At 44.0% G+C, this 19,167-nt stretch overlaps 1 protein-coding gene across 1 annotated transcript; it reads left to right on the top strand.

Annotated features, from left to right (window-relative positions):
* Positions 1-722: 722 nt before the first annotated feature.
* On the top strand, positions 723-17,501 carry PEX16 (peroxisomal biogenesis factor 16). The gene is made up of 11 exons (XM_030200837.1): positions 723-918; positions 8,394-8,429; positions 8,800-8,876; positions 9,818-9,951; positions 12,355-12,455; positions 12,759-12,839; positions 13,256-13,411; positions 14,066-14,138; positions 14,713-14,832; positions 15,337-15,401; positions 15,576-17,501. The coding sequence occupies exons 1-11, from the start codon at positions 789-791 to the stop codon at positions 15,632-15,634; spliced, it is 1,032 nt and encodes a 343-aa protein (XP_030056697.1). The 5' UTR covers positions 723-788; the 3' UTR covers positions 15,635-17,501.
* The last annotated feature ends 1,666 nt before the right edge of the window (positions 17,502-19,167 follow it).

The raw sequence follows: 19,167 nt of genomic DNA, 5'->3' as shown, positions 1-19,167 counted from the left end.
ATCAAAGAACCAATAGAGAAAACGGTAGGTTCCGGGAAGGGGCGTGTGCCCAAAGAGTTGCTGGCGGAGGACCAATAGAGAGAAGGGGAGGAGTCACTGGGGGGGTGAGGAAAGCTGGAAAGGATCGATGTAAAGTTCGTCATCATCATGATGGTCCAACCTCTCTGTCTTTAGTTAGTTTGTTCCTCTTGTTGTTGCACACAAGGAGGTTTAATAGTCTATAACACTTTCTTGCTTGTACAGTACTGCTCCTATAGAAATTCGGCAACATAGCAGAGCTTCACTGTGATCATCACAAGCGGCGATTCCAATCAGCACCTGCTGCTTCTGATCCTCTCTTCTAATTCTTTTTATACTTGATTCCTACCTTATGGAGCCCAAAACTACTTACAAACAACAAAAATTAAAATACAAGCGAATTTTCAAGCGCACCGCACATACATTTGGGGGAAACCCCCTTACATATTGTAGTGTGTTCCCAGCAGCACTGACTTTCCTCCAGCAGCCTGTTGGTTGCTGCAGCGCAGCAATTTTTTACGAAGCTACGGGTCACAGTTAATGCAACAAAGGAAAACTAGGTATTGACCCCATTGCAAGGGCCTGTGGCCGTCCCTGATTGAAAGAATAGAACCAGGCGTCACTCTAAAATTAATCTTCCAGACTATAGTGTCTGAACAAGAAAAAACACCCGAGCCCAAACCACTCTAAGCAGCATGCTGCCGGGCCCCCGCACCGGAAACAGGAAGTGTCCAAACCGGAAGTTGAAGACAGACGCTTCGTGGTGGTGGATGATGGCGAACCTGTGTAGGGAGAAATTGCGGCTCCTGTGTCAGCGTTATGAAGGTTGTATCAGTCGCAACCCGGCGGCGGCTGCACAGTTCGAGAGTGCTGTCCGCATGCTCTCCTACGTGCTAGCGGGTAAGCGGTCTTGGTCCGGACGCTGTCCCCGGGGTTCCCTGCAGCTGCAGGACGGTTCATCAGCGCAGCTTCCGAGCAGTCCAGACGTGGTGCAGTGCAGGAGCTTCCCGAGCCCCAGGAGGCCACCGCTTCACGTCTGGAATCTCGGTGGCATGTTTTTTTTTTTGGGGGGGGGGGGGGGTTGCGTAATTAAAAAAAAAAGTCCCAGAAAGTGAAAGGATCTGGTTTATTCCGGGGCTTGTTGCCCGCTGGTGCCCAATTCCATCCTGTATGTCTGTTACTCTTTTCCTCCCTCCTACATTCACTCACAGTAGTAACTCTCTACCTTCGGACCAACTAGCTCTAACCGAGCACGTGGCTTTTATTACACCGAGCCCTTACGCCAAACCCCCTCCCTACCCATCTTCAAATCCTTGCTCAAAGCCCACCTCTTCAATGTTGCTTTCGGCACCTAACCTTTATACCTTCAGGAAATCTAGACTGCCCCTATTTGACTGACTGTACATTTGTCCTTTAGATTGTAAGCTCCTTTGAGCAGGGACTGGCCTTCTATGTTAAATTGTACAGCGCTGCGTAACCCTAGTAGCGCTTTAGAAATGTCAAGTAGTAGTAGTAGTAGGTTGGACCAGCTCTAGGGGAAGCGACTCGAGCGAGGCGCACATTTGTTAAACAGCCCTTGTTTGCTGAGGGGTGTGTGTGTCTGTCGTCGGGCAAAGTCTACCTCGGCATCTATTGACCTGATATGGCCGTCCAGCTTCTGGAAAGTACGTTTAAAACTGCAGTCTACAGTTTGGACTAAATTACACACATCTCACCACAAAATCACTGTATACTGGGGAGAGGGGGGGGATTGTTAGACGCATCCCGAGCAACCCTATTGACTTGTAGTAACATTGAAAATAGTAATGGCTACTAACAGGAAAATAGTTTAACACGGGTTCAGAAATTGCTGCAAAATTTGTCTTCTGTAAAAGTTTGGCTCCCGTTTGGTGTTTCGAGCCCCTGTCTTTATATTCAGTATTTGAGGAAGGTGAAGAAAATTCATGCTAATTTGTTTACAGCAACATTCTCTGAAGGGCTGCCTCAGGTATTTTACATAAGAACATAAGTACCTCCATACTGGGACAGTCCGAAGATACATTAAGCCTTAGACACTCTTGCACCTTTGATGACCCGCCCTGTAAGGCGTACAAAACCCCAACCTTGGCTGACTTCTAATATCCGCTACCTACGTTCCTGTACCCGCTCCGCCGAACGCCTCTGGCGGAAATCTCGGGCCCTTGCTGATTTCTTACACTTTAAGTTCATGCTGACCTCCTTCCAATCTGCTCTTTTACGTGCCAAACAGGATTATTATATCCAACTGACCAACTCTCTTGGCTCTAATCCTCGACTTCTCTTCACCACATTGAACTCTCTCCTCAAGGTGCCCCCTCCCCCAACTCCCCCTTCACTATCTCCTCAGACCCTTGCTGAATTCTTTCACAACAAGGTTCAAAAGATAAACCTTGCTTTCTCTACCTCACCAGCTCTCCCTCCACTAGTCCGTTCCCCTCTCTCTCCTTCCCCTCATTCCCTTTCCTCCTTTCCTGAAGTTACTATTGAGGAAACTACACTTCTCCTTTCTTCCTCAAAATGTACCACCTGTTCCTCTGATCCCATTCCCACCCACCTTCTTAATGCCATCTCTCCTACTCTTATTCCTTTTATCTGTCACATTCTCAACCTCTCACTTTCCACTGCGACTGTCCCTGCTGCCTTTAAACATGCTGTGGTCACACCTCTCCTTAAGAAGCCTTCACTTGACCCTACTTGTCCCTCTAATTACCGACCCATCTCCCTCCTTCCTTTTCTCTCCAAATTACTTGAGCGTGCTGTTCACCGCCGCTGCCTTGATTTTCTCTCCTCACATGCTATTCTTGACCCATTACAATCTGGTTTTCGCCCTCTCCACTCAACCGAAACTGCGCCTACTAAAGTCTCCAATGACCTATTACTGGCTAAATCCAGAGGTCAATATTCCATCCTCATTCTTCTTGATCTTTCCGCTGCTTTTGACACTGTCGATCACAGCATACTTCTCGATACCCTGTCCTCACTTGGATTCCAGGGCTCTGTCCTTTCCTGGTTCTCTTCCTACCTCTCCCTCCGCACCTTTAGTGTTCACTCTGGTGGATCCTCTTCTACTTCTATCCCTCTGCCTGTCGGCGTACCCAGGGTTCTGTTCTTGGTCCCCTCCTCTTTTCTATCTACACTTCTTCCCTTGGTTCATTAATCTCATCCCATGGCTTTTCCTACCACCTCTATGCTGATGACTCCCAAATCTACCTTTCTACCCCTGATATCTCACCTTGCATCCAAACCAAAGTTTCAGCGTGCTTGTCTGACATTGCTGCCTGGATGTCTCAACGCCACCTGAAATTAAATATGACCAAAACCGAGCTTCTCATTTTCCCCCCCAAACCCACCTCCCCGCTCCCCCCATTTTCTATTTCTGTTGATGGCTCTCTCATTCTCCCTGTCTCCTCAGCTCGAAACCTTGGGGTCATCTTTGACTCTTCTCTCTCCTTCTCTGCTCATATCCAGCAGACCGCCAAGACCTGTCGTTTCTTTCTTTACAACATCCGTAAAATCCGCCCCTTTCTTTCCGAGCACTCTACCAAAACCCTCATCCACACCCTTGTCACCTCTCGTTTAGACTACTGCAATCTGCTTCTTGCTGGCCTCCCACTTAGTCACCTCTCCCCTCTCCAGTCAGTTCAAAACTCTGCTGCCCGTCTCATCTTCCGCCAGGGTCGCTTTACTCATACTCCCCCCCTCCTCAAGACCCTTCACTGGCTCCCTATCCGTTTTCCGCATCCTGTTCAAACTTCTTCTACTAACCTATAAATGTACTCACTCTGCTGCTCCCCAGTATCTCTCCACACTCGTCCTTCCCTACACCCCTTCCCGTGCACTCCGCTCCATGGATAAATCCTTCTTATCTGTTCCCTTCTCCACTACTGCCAACTCCAGACTTCGCGCCTTCTGTCTCGCTGCACCCTACGCCTGGAATAAACTTCCTGAGCCCCTACGTCTTGCCCCATCCTTGGCCACCTTTAAATCTAGACTGAAAACCCACCTCTTTGACATTGCTTTTGACTCGTAACCACTTGTAACCACTCGCCTCCACCTACCCCCTCCTCTCTTCCTTCCCGTTCACATTAATTGATTTGATTTGCTTACTTTATTTATTTTTTGTCTATTAGATTGTAAGCTCTTTGAGCAGGGACTGTCTTTCTTCTATGTTTGTACAGCGCTGCGTATGCCTTGTAGCGCTATAGAAATGCTAAATAGTAGTAGTAGTAGTAGTAGCATCCCAGGTTACAAGTACCTGGTAAGATCCCAAAAATGGTACAATACATTTTATTCTGCTTATCCTAGAAATATACACCATATGCAACCAACGAATGGTAAAGTTCAAATAGTTCCAGATGGTCACAAGGTTGATGTATTTTGGGGAAGTCTCATACAGTCACTGAGGCAAATGCTTTATCACCAATCTGGTGTGCCTGATCAATGTGACAATTATAATCATAGACAACCCCCAACCATCCATATCTTGTGAAAAAGATTTTTTTATTGTGCTTTTTATAGCTTTTTATATTGCTCATGCAGTGCTTAACATAAACCAGATTGGTGATAAAGCATTTGCCTCAGTGACTGTATGAGACTTCCCCAAAATACATCAACCTTGTGACCATCTGGCACTATTTGAACTTTACTATTCGTTGGTTGTATATGGTTTATATTTTTGGTAGATTTCCGCTATCCTCGAAGTAAGCAGTGGATAGTCCCCAAGTCTGTTTTAATAAAGGCTTAGGGACTATTCTTTTAGGAAGCTATCCAACTCTTTTTTAAATCCCGCTAACCTAACTGCTTTTACTACATTCTCTGGCAAAGAATTCTAGAGTTTAATTACACGTTGAGCGAAGGGCAAACAAAGTACTCAAAATGAATATGTTCCTATATTTGTTTCACAACATATATAATTTTACTACATTGGCACAGAAAAAAAACAGCATCCTTTATTCATTGACTGAACATGGGCTGTTGTTTTGGCTTCAGAATGCCTGCATCAGGGGTCAAGAAAAATAATCTGGAGCTAGGAGATCCAAATTATGAGGTTTGAACAACATCCAAGTGGAACCAGCTTTATGTTTAAAGCTTTTTTTATTGATGACGAGTAATAACAGGAAATACAAAGCATACAGTAACAGTCTTATTCAAAATGTATCCCAACCACCTCTGAGTAGAACATCTAAAAATATGTTAAAGGGCCTTGGCTCTTATGACTGACAAAATATATGTTTAAAATGCACAGCAAATAAAAAAAAGGGGGGGGGGGAGGAAAACATACCAAGATCCTAGTCACAATGTATTCAAAATTTCACTCCAAGCTCGAGGAGGTAATGGTTGGATGTATTTATCCCAGATTGATAGGAATTCCTTCCTGTGCATAAAGGACTTTGGGTGTTGTTTACTAAAGGATAGCTTGAGTTGTCTGCAGCAGGGCCCATAGAAATAAAATGGGCCCTGCTGCAGATAACTCGAGCTAAGCTTTAGTAAACAGGGGGGGGGGGGGGGGGGGGGGGGGGGGGGGGTTAGACACTTTTTTTTTCAAATAACATCAATTAATGTAGTTCATTGTGCCAAGCCCAATAGGAGAGTGATTCATCCATGGTTCAAACTCCTAAAATAATTTTTTTTGAACCAGCTTTAATGAGCACATAGCACTCCACAACAGCTGCCACATCCCAGGGTGCAGATTCATTCCTTATTTACTTCTAGGAATAAACAGTGGCTGTCCGAAGTCTGCCAACTAATAATGGTGTTTAGACCTGACCTATAGGAACTTATCTTAAACTTCTCTTGAACCCAACGGTGCTAGATGTCTTTGATCACATCCTTCAGTGACAGATTCCACAGCTTAAGAGCCTCTTTTATCAAGTTGCATTATTGGCTCCGGGTGCGGTAAAGCCGACAAAGCCCATTCATTTTGAATGGGCTCCGTCAGCATTGCTGCGCAGGAACCACTAGTGTGACTTGATAAGAGGCCCTAAATGTGTTGATGTTAAAAAAAAAAAAAAATAGACTTTTTCCAATTTGTGTTGTCTGCTACCACTTATTTCATGAAGCATTCTTGGTGCTTACCACATCCCATTTAGTTGGTCCATCCATTCATTTTTTTAAACCCTCTCTAAAAGCTCTAACCTGTTTAGTTTTTCTCCATATGGGTAATGGTGCCCTTGTTTGCACCTTTTCTTGCTATGAATTTTTTTGAGATGTGATGACCAGAAGAGTACACAGTATTCAAGCTGCTGGTGCAGTTTTGATCTATAGCAAGGTAGCATGATATTCCGGGTTTTTTTTTCTCCTTTCAGCTCTGAATAGTTTGTAAAGTTGGATTTGTTTCTCCATCATCACCACTCAGTATAATATCCACAATGATTCTGAGATCCTTTTCCTAAGAGGTGACTCCCGGTATCAAACTCGGCACTGTGTACCCGTAGCTTTAATATGCATCGTTTTGGACTTTGTGCAATTTCTTACAATCTTCATGTGTTTAAATAATACTAGTCCAGTACTGATCTGCTATGTATTTACATCAGCTCCTATCCCATGACTTTTTAATTTTCTAAGGAAGCCTCATGCGCTAAAATAAGTGTGCAATAAACGCTAGATACGCCCATATGTTCCTGTGGGCATCTCTAGTGGTTAGCGCATGTTAGTAACGCTACTGCACCTTTTTGAAAGACTCCCTAAGCTTGTAGAAGACTGCTTAGCGCCCAACCAACACTTACATGCATAAGTGCTAGAATTCTGTGATCTTAGTGCACAAATGGCACTTACATGAGAGGGCTTGTTGCAGAAAACTGGCAGTGTTCTGGCCTCACTTCTTTTATTAGAAGGGATGGATGACTTCCCTATGAGGAAATGCTGAAGCAGAAAGGGCTCTTGAGCTTGGACAAGAGACGGCTGAGGGGGGGGGGAGATATGATAGCTCTATAAAATACTGAGTTGAGTGGAACGGGTTAGACGTGAATTGCTTGTATACCCTTTCCAAAAATACTAGGGCAAGCATGCAATGAAGCTACTAAGTAGTAAATTTAGAACAAATCAGAGAAAGTGGAGGAGTGGCCTAGTGGTTAGGGTGGTGGACTTTGGTCCTGGGGAACTGAGTTTGATTCCCACTTCAGGCAGCTCCTTGTGACTCTGGGCAAGTCACTTAACCCTCCATTGCCCCATGTAAGCCGCATTGAGCCTGCCATGAGTGGGAAAGCTCGGGGTACAAATGTAACAAAAAATGTTTCTTCATTTAACATGTAATTAAACTCTAGAATTTGTTGCCAGAGAATATGGTAAAAGAAGTTAGATTTAAAAAGGTTTGGATAATTTCCTAAAATAAAAATCCATAATACGCCATTATTAAGATGGATGGGAAAATCCACTGTTTGTTTCTAGGATAAGCAGCATAAAATCAATTTTACTTTTATAGTTTATTAGGAATTTACTATACCTCCTAGGCTAACTGGCAGATCTAGAGTCATAAATAAAAAATTACAAGTCATAAGAAAAAGGAAAGGAATGACAAATTGATAGGACAGGTGTACAAACAGCAGAAAGCAAACACTTCAGACTACATTAGTTAGGGAAGGGAAGGCTAAGGGATCTTGGCAGGTAGTTGTGACCTGAATTGGCCACTGTTGGAAACAGGATTCTGGGCTTGATGGACCTTCAGTCTGTCCCAGTATGGCAACGCTTGTGTTCTTAACTTTTTGTATCTGTGATTGTTCCTGTTCTTTTTATGTTCCCTGAAATTCAGGGAACTGATGTGTGTGCGTGCACACGCTGTGTGGGGGTTGTAGTTAGGGCTATATGCTTGCAACCGCAAATATGGTTTTCATTCCACACACAAGCTACTGTTCCCACTCCTTGCACTGCAAAGCTTGAGCCCAGGTCTCCCACTTCGACTCTTAGCCAGAGTAATATCTCTTGAGGATGTTGTAATCTGTTCATAATTGCAGAAAACTACTGCAGGATTCTGATTTTGGTTGCAAGGAAAATGGAAGTGAACAGCTGGAAAGATATTTGACCATCTCTGGGAAAACATGACTAAAGTCGTGAATCCAAAATGTTGAAAATGGTCACTTTTCACAACATGGGTCCAAATCAGAATTGAGCTAATGAGTTCCCATCTTAGTTTGTTTTCTTAACTATGTTTTTCTAACCTCTTGTGTAATAAAAATGAGCTCAAAGTGTTTTTAGTACTTTTGGAGAGGCTGTTTCTAGTGACGCAGTCATGTTTTCCCTGAGATAGTTACATCTGGATTTTTCTCTACCCAGCTGTTATGAATGCAGCTGAAGAGTAGGCTTCTCTGTATCACTGACTGCAGTAACCCACCATTTACTTTTTTTTTTTATTTTTTACTTAGGTCGTTTTGCAGCTTCTCATGAGATTTCTGAGCTTGGTATGTATCCCTGAGCATCTTAAATTGAAAATGACTGAACTCTGCTAGAAATACCTTATTCCAGTATGCCACAGTGGTAATGAATATGGAAAGGTCTGTTTCTTGAAGGGCAGCGTGAGGAAAGAATGAGAACAAAGAAAGAGGTTAAGCATACAGTGAAATTGGCAAAGATAGAATTTGAATTTGGATAGGTTGAAGGGGGAGAGGGGATTCGGGTTTTTCACATCTCTCCTCTCCTTGTGAGGTGCACATCAGGCAGCTGGTGAGCAGAATGCTGTGAATTGCCTGCCAGAGACTGGTGTCAGTTTAGCAGAAGTGTGCAGTGGTGATGGTGCATTTGCTATAGGGACTCGCTGTCTTTGTTTTCCAGTGTATTCTGCCTCTAATCTGTTGGTGTTGCTGAATGATGGAATCCTTCGGAAAGAGCTGCGACGAACCCTCCCAGTGGTGAGCAGACATCTTTGTCAATCTGTTTATTCCACTGGTGGGTGAGTTGGGGGTAACATAACATAAGGGAAAAGGAAATGGGACTTGATATACCGCCTTTCTGAGGTTTTTGCAAAGCGGTTTACATATATTCAGGTACTTATTTTATACCAGGGGCAATGGAGGGTTAAGTGACTTGCCCAGAGTTACAAGGAGCTGCAGTACAATAATCTGGTTCGTATATACTGCAAATAAGTGAACAGCGTAGATGGATGTGAGGTTGAAGATCAGGGAAGGTTGTTAATAAGTTGGTAGTGTCAAATCTGGAAACATATTTCATAAGCTGCAAGAGGAGAACAGAATTAGAAGAATCAACAGAAAGCCTGTTCCATAGGAGGTAATGCAGAGTTTTTTCCCACCTGGTGGAGAAATACAGTTCGTTTCTGATAAAGAAGATTCATTGGAGAACCTATAGATTGAGATATACCCAGCTTCCCTGAGGTCAGAGTTCCCACTGTGTCTCATAAGAGCACCTAAGCCTCTAAAAAGAAAAGGGGGTAGAAAACAGGGAGTCTCTGGGACCTACAGTGAAGCCAGCACTTCTTTGAAGAAGATATTTCTATGGCCAGCAGCATAATTTGCAGGGGTCCTGGTTCCTGTACCCAGCAGCAGTGCTCTTGAGATCAGTGATGATAGGGTGTATCCATGGGAAGGGTGGTATGCCAGGTCCTGGTTTAACCCCTGTGTTAATCCCACTGTGGCTGGGATTTCAGCCACCTCATGACTCAGTTTGTGCTTTTCTTCCATATTTGTTTCATTCTTTTTTCCAAAGATTGCATTACACAACTCCTCCTGGGATGTGAAACATGCAACCTGTTGCATATTCACATTTGTGTGTCTGTTCCCTCCCACATGGGGCTTTACCATAATTCCTTGATCCCTTGTGTCTCTGTTTCCTGTAGCCTGTGTCCCAGCAGAAGTTGCTGACTTGGCTGAGTGTCCTGGAATGTGTCGAGGTCTTCGTAGAGATGAGCGCTGCAAAGGTGTGGGGGGAGCCGGCACGATGGGTAGTCATTATCCTCCTTCAGCTGGCCAAGTATGTCTCACAGCAATATACTAACAGTATTGGAAGACTTGATTTTCAGGTCTTACAAAAGTTTTAAAACATTCTAGCGCACCTTAGTAAACAGGGCCTATATGTTCCATCTTTGCTTATACCATGCGCTGTCTATTTAAATGTTTTATTTAGGGCTGCATTTCGATCAGAATTTTAATCTTGTGATTAATTGTGCAATTAAAGTTGGGCCATAGCCTACTGTTCATGGGGAGCACATTTCCTCTCCCCCCCCCCCTTAGATATCTTACCTTTGCTGGTGGGGATGCCAAAGCCAGTCAAGGAAATCCAGTGCCAAAGTGTCTTCCTTCCTCCTTGTGCTGCCTCAGCAATGAGGAAGTCAGCGGGGTGCCTCTAGCCACTGATACCAGCACTCCCCGAGCATGCTAAATTCATGCACAAACTGAGCATGCTTGGGGAATGTAAGCATTTGGTGGCTGGAGGCACCCCGCTGACTTCCTCACTCCTTAAGCAGCACGAGAAGGAAGGGGTGACTCAAGAAGTGGCTTTCTTCAGCTGGTGGTGCTTCAGCTACCCCACCAGCCATTGAACAGCAGGACTGTAACTTTGGGTGAGCCTTCACCTGTTTTCTCTCTCTCTTGTACCCCCTTGTGCCTTCACCTGTTTTCACTCTCTCTTGTATCCCATTGTGCCTTCACCGTTTCTCTCTCTCCCTGTGCCTTCACTTGTTTTCTATTCCTCCATGAGTCCCCCTATGCCTTCACTCATTCTGTCTCTCCCTCCATGAGTCCCCCTGTGCCTTCACCCATTCTCTCTCTCTTTCCCTGTGTCCCGTGCTGTCACTCATTTTCTATCCCTCCATGATTCCCCCTGTGCCTTCACTCATTCTATCTCTCCCTCCATGAGTCCCCCTGTGCTTTCACCCATTCTCTCTCTCTCCCTGTGCCTTCACTCAATTTCTCTCTATCCCTCCATGAGTCCCCCTGTGCCTTCACCCATTCTCTCTTCCTCCATGTGCCTGAGCCTCCCTATGCCTTCATCCATTCTTTCTCCCTCTGATATGCATCCCCTCCCATGTTCTCCTTCGCTCTCCTGTCTGCCATCTCTCCCAGATTGCAGAGGCGATGACGACTCTCCCCTCTCCTCATATCTTGGTTTACCTCATCAATTGTCAATCTTCATCCTGCGGTATGTTGAAAATGCTGCCTCGGCCTGCACCAGGCCTTTCCTTCTGACCCAGTGCCCCTTTCTGAAAATAGGAAGTTGGCGTCAGGGCAGGACAGGTCAGAAGGAAAGGCCCAGTGCAAGCCGAGGCAGCATTTCAGTACGCTGCCAGCTGCTGCAGGGTGAAGATTAACTGTAAGACAGCTAAGGTAAATTGGGAGAGGAGAGCCGCCAGCGGTCCCGGAGGTAAGCAAGTGGCGCTGGACCGGGCAGTGGTCAATTATTTATCGCAATTAATTTTCTCAATCGCGGGTGACATTTCATGCTTTAATTGTGATTAGTGTGCAGCTCTAGTTTTATTACATATTGTGTTGACGCAAGTATACTATGCCATTCTTTGTATTTTATTTGAGTATTTTACTGCTGTAATTGTCTATGTCAGGATTGGAACTTTGAAATTGTAGGTTTCTATGAATCTCAAAGGCATTTAGCGTAGTCAGCGGAGTTTTTGTGTATCCGTGTCTATGGAGGCACAGACTACAGAATGGAGGTCTGGAAAAGGAAAAAGCAGAGAAGACAGGACCCAGGCATGAGCCTATGTTATCAAATGGGATCACATTTATCCTCAAATTGAAAACAGACCCCAAAACAAAAAGACAGGATTGAAATCATTAAACAACCTTATTAATAAATATCAAAAAATGCTCCTCAAAGTTATCTTCAAAATTAATTTTTCAAAAAACTCATATAACATATAAGGAGGAAAAAACGTGTGCTCAAGCCTCCAACATATCCACGTTGGTTTTATCCAATTAGGGCGATCAGGAGGATCATCACCGTACATTTATCCTACCTGACCTGTTTCCTCTCCCTGTGTAGCAGGCACAGAGGGTTCCCTTCTTGCTCATGTTGTGTGCAGCTTGCTTCTTTCTGTTTTGCCTTAGGCCCCCTGTGTTGTGCTTCTGCCAATTTAGTTCACTTATAACATCAGAAGTGTTTTAGCAGTGCTGAGACGCCTACCTCATATGTTGTGCATTTGGAAGAACAGCTTGATTGCTGCTAATGCTTGAAGGGGAATGAGGTTAGGACTCCTCTACAAATGTTGGTCAGAGAGAAGGTTAATATAAGGTTAATAGTTACTGAAATTGTTGATCACTCAGTGACAGCTGTTGGAAGCCTTTGCAGTTTCCCTCCACCCCTGCTTTTTTGCTCTGTTTGAGGGTGATTTGTTTAATTGATAATTTTTCTTGCTCCCATCAGGGCAGTTCTGCGGATCCTACTTTTGTTGTGGTACAAATCTGGAATACAGACTACTCCTCCTATAATACCACTGGACCGGGAGTTGCAGCCGGACCCACAGGGTCAGTCTATCCCTTTTAGGGAGGGATGAGGACTTATGACAGTGTGAGACACACCTTAGCTGTTAGTGTCTGCTTTGGGAGGAAGGGGCTGTGCATTGCGGCTTGTGCTGGATCAAAGCAAGGTGTGGAATCGGCAAAGATTTTCTGGAAGAATTGGTAACGTTTTCTGTCATATCTCTGAGATCATTGGGAGAAGAATGGAGATAGCAAGCTGTGGGAGGAGAGGTGTTGCTCTTTAAGGCTTGGCAGTAAGACAGGTCCTGAGTTCACCAATTTGAATCATCCCATTCATTTGTTCAACAGATCCGGAATATAACTTAGAAGGGACAGAAGCAACATACGTGGGAAGGCGATCAAACAGGGTGCTACGTTCCCTCAATGAGAGTAAGTACCTAGTTATAGCTTGGGGCTGAGGCCTAGTCTTCTGTGAATAAGAACGGAGATATAACTCAGCAGTGAGGCCTTGTCTCCAACTCTCTGAATAAGGACTAAGCTCGTAACTCGGCAGCGATGACTGATTTGACATTATGGACTAAGCTGTAGCTCAGCAAGTCTTCACCTCCTATGGACAATTGGAGAGGGAGCATTAAAGTTGAGGGAAATACCAGTAATTGTTCGACTCTAAAAACGAAGGACTGTCTATGGGGAATGTAACCTGCACAATGCAACATATACTACTACTGTGGCAAACCTACTGGGCAAACTGTATGGACCATTATTGGTCTTTATCTGCCATCATTCACTGTGTTACCTACTTATAGGAGGTTATCTGACAATATGTTTGATATCTTTTGTTTCAGCCCCATCAGTGCATTCCAGGCTGTGGGGTTATCCACAGCAGCAATCAGAGAGACATAAGAAAAGAAAGACAGAGGAAGGCGAGTGTCTCCCTACCCCTTTGGGACTACAGGAGACCCTAGCGGAGTCGGTCTATATTGCCAGGCCCCTCGCTCACTGTATCCTGATCTGTTATCTGTTGTAAAATACCAGGAGACAATTGGATCATTGAAGTAGCAGATACACTCCCTGTGTCTAAGCTGTATCCAAAGTTCTAATATGTGGGGGAAGAGTGAACTGAGGCAAAACTTCCCTGCTGTGCTTTGGCTTAGCTTTAAAAGTTATTTACTATAAATAATCCATAACTGCATAATTTGTAATACTTGTAATGCCCCTTATACAAGAGTATAACTGCCAGAATCCTTGTGTCATGCAAACAGCTAGCGCCAACTTAAAAAAAAAATCTTTCTCCCCTGGCTCTGAGTTACAGTTCTCTGTACTAAGGAGTTTCTTTTGTGTCATTCCATCCCCATTAGGTTACCTTCTCTTGCTCTTTTTCCTTTAGTTTCTGTCCAGCTTCCTTTCCTCCCTTACGTACCTTCCTTCCTAGTTCAGCGCTGTTTTACTCTCTAGGCATGAAGAAACGCATCCGCTTCTGTTAGTGAAGCCATCAATAGTGCTAATGAACTAATTGATAATCAGTGGCCCTTATCCTGTACTGTTGTTACACCCTGAGATAGGGGTGCATACTGCAGCGGGGGTGGGGCATGTCCCTTCTGGAAGGTTGAAAGTAAAATGCCTGTTCTCTGTCTGCTCCTTGACTTCTTTCTCAGTGCTTAGTTTAGCAGTGTGGGGCCAGAAGTCTTGGAAGCCTTGGTTGCTTTCTGGGATCTTGGATGTAACAAGGTAAGGCCTAGAAAAATGTTAACTGTTGAAGTTAAAATGTATTATGCTTATTGCTACAGTTTTATATTGATAACATAATCTCCAAGTGCTACAAAGCAGTCTGTAGCCATCCTTCAGTCTTTGACAACAATTTTCCCTACAGCACTATGGGGAGTTTGAGATCTGAGGTCCACTGCAGCACATTGTCTCATGGTATCACTCAGGGTGAGATATAAGGTCATTGCATGAGATCTGAGGTCGCTGCAGCACATTATGTTTTTTGTATCACTCAGTGGAGTGAGATTATAAGGTCTCTGCATGAGATCTGAGGTCACTGTGTGAGATCTGAGGTCACTGCAGCACTTTATCTCATGGTATCACTCAGTGAGGTGAGATATAAGGTTATTGCATGAGATCTGAGGTCACTGCAGCACATCTCATGGTATCGCTCAGTGAAGTGAGCTTATAAGGTCTCTGCATGAGATCTGAGGTCACTGCAGCACCCTGTCTCCCTGTACAGTGGAAACTTAATGTCACTGTGTGAACATGTAGAAAACCTTTCAATTTTATTTTGTCTTTCTGTTCCTCTTTTCAGTTTGAGTTTAATGACCAATGCAAAATTGTTGAACTGCCGGGAGCGCACGGAGCTCAGACGTCGGTGCATCTTGCTGTTGTACTATCTACTGAGATCTCCTTTCTATGACCGATACTCAGAGTAAGAGTCCTCACCATCCCCCCCTCCTAGAATTGAAATGTGTGCATATAGATATATGTATTCTTGTAGTGTATGTGTGTGTGTACAAATACAAATATATATACACACGTATATATAGTGCAAATATACACACACTTTCAGTCCTGTAATCTCCTTTCAAAAACCAGTCATCTGTCTCCTTGAGCCCAGCACACATACTCTGTATCACCGCTTAGGTGATAGGCGGACTAACCTTTTTAAAATAAATAAGGACTTGGGCTTGAATTTAGAATGTGTCTGTGAATAATAAGTGGGGCACATAAAACTTCTTAGATTGTAACATTACTGATCTGTAAAAGCTCAGCAAGTGGTGGGGAGATTTTAAGAATTCTCTGTTTTGATCCATCAGACATGAAGGGGGTCTAGTGGTTTACTCCATCAGACGCATTGAAGGCCTCAGGATTCTTCTGCAGGACGTACGAGAATCCAGTATTTATTGTGTCTCACTTCCTTGTTTCCTTTCAGGGGCACAATTCTATTCCTGTTACGGACGTTAGCAGATTATGTACCTGGACTTGGTCTTGTTGCGCGTGAGTGTACCTTTGTTATACGGGGGAGGAAATGATTGCATAGGTGTCTAAGGGATCATACACGGGGTTATCTAGTAATACTGCACATGTAGCAGAAGGGGAAATGTGGGGGGCGAGTGGTAGGTTACTCAGTAATGTGCACAGATTTTAAGACTTCTTTTTTTTTTTTTCCAGGTCCTCTGATGGATTACTTGCCTGTTTGGCAGAAAATTTATTTTTATAACTGGGGGTGACTGGAACAGAGCAATTTATGTCTGTCAAGATAATCTGTAAACTGCAAAACATCTTTCCTCCCCCCAAGAGCATTCTACAGCACAGATTAGGGATGGGGTGGGAGAGAGACAAACAGCAGCACAAAGGTCTGAACCTGAGAATCGGTGTGCGGGACGGAGGCAGACAATCACTTGACCTGAGAAGCAGTATACAGGAAAAGAGGGAGAAAGATTGGAGTGTACTACTGAAGTAATGGGGGGGGGGGGGGGGGGGTGGCTAGGTGAGAATTGGTATGTTTCAAGCTTGATATACCACTCTTTCAAGGAAATTTCAGAGCGGTTTACAAAATATATATATAAGGAGGTACAGGCTGAATTCTACTGATCCAGAATGTATAGAAAAGGGAGATAAGGGGCGTAGACTTGTGCTATGATACAGCATGTGGGCGAAGGGTCTTTAGCTTGTGTTAGTCTGTTCTCTGAGGCTGAGATTTTACATAGATGCTGGGGAGGTGGGGATGCTATGTTTTGTTAGGTGGAGGACAATGTGGTCGCAATGCTGAGATGAGTCCAGTGTCCTGTGATTAGTTCTAGAGTAGCCCTAATGAAAGACCAGAAGAAACACATCGCCTTAGTCCATTGTTGGAGATCCAGATGGGTCAGCCAGGTAAAGGGAACCTCCTTCACTTTCACCCCTGCTCTAAGGCCTGGAGACACCTGTCCCAGGACCTTTCCTGCATTGCTTTACAGGGCACACACCGAACCCTGGAGGTGAGGGGGAGTGTTTTGGTAGAGCTGTTGGGTGCAGATGTGAGAAGTGTTGGCATCCTGGGAGGTTTATGTCTTGCCAGTTAGATAAGGGCCAGAAATTGAATCAGTGTTTAACTCTTTCTTTATGTGATTGGCAATGGGTAATAGAAGCAGTAATTGGTCACCAGAGACTGATGAGATAACTGTAAATATTTCTCAGGTTTTCATGCTTGGAATCATGACTGTATATACTATTCATGTCTAGCTATACAATGAGCAATAAACTTTTTTTTCCCCTTGCTAAAGGCAAGCGTCTCTCTCACATCTGTTCCTTAGTAACAGTTGCTGGAGAGATGATGTGTGTTTAGGTACTGAATAGGTCAAAGTAGGCATAGATCTGAAGGTGTGAGTGGAGAAATTTATGCATTGGTAGGGAATGAATTGGAAGCAATCTTTCAAAGTAGGCTTCACACATTGATGGGTAGTTTGGGGGATGCATTGAGTACCTGTTTGCAACAATGTGGACAGTTGAAAATTACCCTGAAAGGAAGGCAATAAGATCTTCTTCAGGAGCGAGAAAAAAAAATCAAAGGTAAAATAAGAGGAGAAAGTGAGATTTGTAAAGAGAAGGACCAGAAGAAGACAGAAATCTTAAATAAGTTCTTTTGCTCAGAATTTACAGAAGGGGAAGTGATGGCAGGAAAAGCACTGATAAATGTTTGAAGAGGAGAGCTGTTAAGGCCTTGGGGACCAGTAGTGTCTACCCAAGAGAGCTAAAATAGCTTAATGCTGCTGACTGCACTGCATGCAGTGTGTTCAGTGTGTGTCTGAAGGTGAGGGCTCTGACGGACTGGGTCCTGCTAAATAAACATGGAGACCGAGGAGAAGAGAGCAACTCCAGATCCATTAACTTCAGGATTGAGCAAAACTCAGGAAACGATACAACAGGAAAAGAGAGCACAGCATCTTAAAACAAGTAGCTTACTGGACACCAGGCAGTGCAGTTTCACAAAAGCAAGTACCTACCATAAAAACTTGATTGAGCTTTTTTTTCTTCTGTTATTTGCCGTGGTTATTTCTCTGATTTCTTTCAAGTATGATATTTGTATAAAATTGCATAAATAAAACTTTTTTTTTTTACTTGATTGAATTCTTTAATAATTAGGTAAGAGCAGGTGTTGCACCCCCCCCCCCCCCCACCCCTTTCCCCTCAATGCACATCAAAGACTGGTAAACAAGCTGAATGGTGTTAGAATAGGATGAAACATTGTAAATGGGTATGTGACAATGCAGAGGGTAGTAGTGGTCAATGGTGTTCACTCTGGAAAAGGTAAACTGACCAGCAGCTCGGTGCTGGCACTGGTTCTTTTAAATATATTTATCAGTGACACTGCATAGAGACTTTAGAAAAAAATGTGCTTGTTTGCTGATGAGACACACACCTTAATGGGAAGGGGGTGGAGACACTGAAAGGAATGAAAAATATGAAAATGATCTTGGATAATCTGGAAGAGGGGTGAATGGTTTGGAAAATGAGTGTTAACTTCCAAATCAGACATTTAGCACAGATTAGCTGTTAACATTAGAAGGACAAGAAATGGAAACTGTTGACTCCTAGATTTCTCTCTTATTTATCATTTTGGATGACCTCAGGTAGCCATTTTTCATTAACTATAAAGTATGGTCCTTGTTGCAAAAAATGGGGTGTTCTGGCCACATTTTTATTTGTATCCCTGGTTGTGCATGGTTTGTGGCTCCCAAAGTTCAGGGACTGGTTTGTGGGGGGAGGGGAGTGCACAGTGGGGGTTGTAGTTAGAGCTATGTCCTTGCAAGCAGCAAATGTAGTTTCCATTCCTAGCCCAAGCTCTTGCTCCTTTCGCTAAAAAGCATGAGCCTTGCGGAGACCCCACCTTCAGCTTTGGATGCCTGACCATTGAACTATTGGAAGCGGTTCAGAAAAACAGCTATTGATACAACAGCTCACAACAAAGACTTAGAAACATTCAAGATATGTGATCACGTTCACCAAATCACAGGAAGGGAAACATTTCTACAGAAAATAAATTTCAGGAACAAGAAGTTATGATATGACATTGAGGATAGAGTCTGTGGTAATGAGGAAATAGATGCCTGGAATAATCTACCAACAAAGATGGTAAATGCGAGTACTGTGAAAGAATTAATGCATACTTGAGACAAAGCTGGAGGGTTGCAATGTTACAAACAAACCAGTCTTTATCACCTCTCCCTTTGTCCCTGTTCTTGCGGAAATAAGGAGAAAGGAAGCAGGACCTAGCAATAACACACATTCCCCCTCATTCTATAATCTTCTGTGCACAATTTTACGCTTTGATTGCAAAATTGCTTGTGCAGATCATAGTATGCCTCCAGTTACGTCAGCTTAGTGCCAATTGGTAGCTAATTGGCACTAATTTTCAGTTATGTATGTAACTGCACTTACAGACAGATGATCAGAAGCCCTGTGTTGTTCCATACAGCGCTGGGCTATACTGCCCCTATGATCACAGATAATAGCATGCAAATTTAAGCACGCTATTATCTCTGATGATGGGGTAAAAGTGGAGGAGGATTGTGCCTGAGCATGCACTCGTGCACAATCCTCCCGCACTTGTTTGACAGGTCTGGGCTGTCAAACACAAGGGCTCCCTCAACTGCAAGGCCCCAACAAGCCCCACCCCCACTTTCCTCCTAGGACAGCAATAGGGGGGCTGGAGGTCCCTTATGTGGTAGGGAAGCCCTGCCCAGCGCACTCCATGATGCACTGGGCAGGGTGGGCACCACCA

Source organism: Microcaecilia unicolor, chromosome 4 (genome assembly GCF_901765095.1).
Source record: "Microcaecilia unicolor chromosome 4, aMicUni1.1, whole genome shotgun sequence".
In the NCBI taxonomy this organism is placed as follows: Eukaryota; Metazoa; Chordata; class Amphibia; order Gymnophiona; family Siphonopidae; genus Microcaecilia; species Microcaecilia unicolor.
The sequence above is the reverse complement of the archived record's forward strand: the minus strand, read 5'-3'. Positions and strand labels throughout refer to the sequence as shown.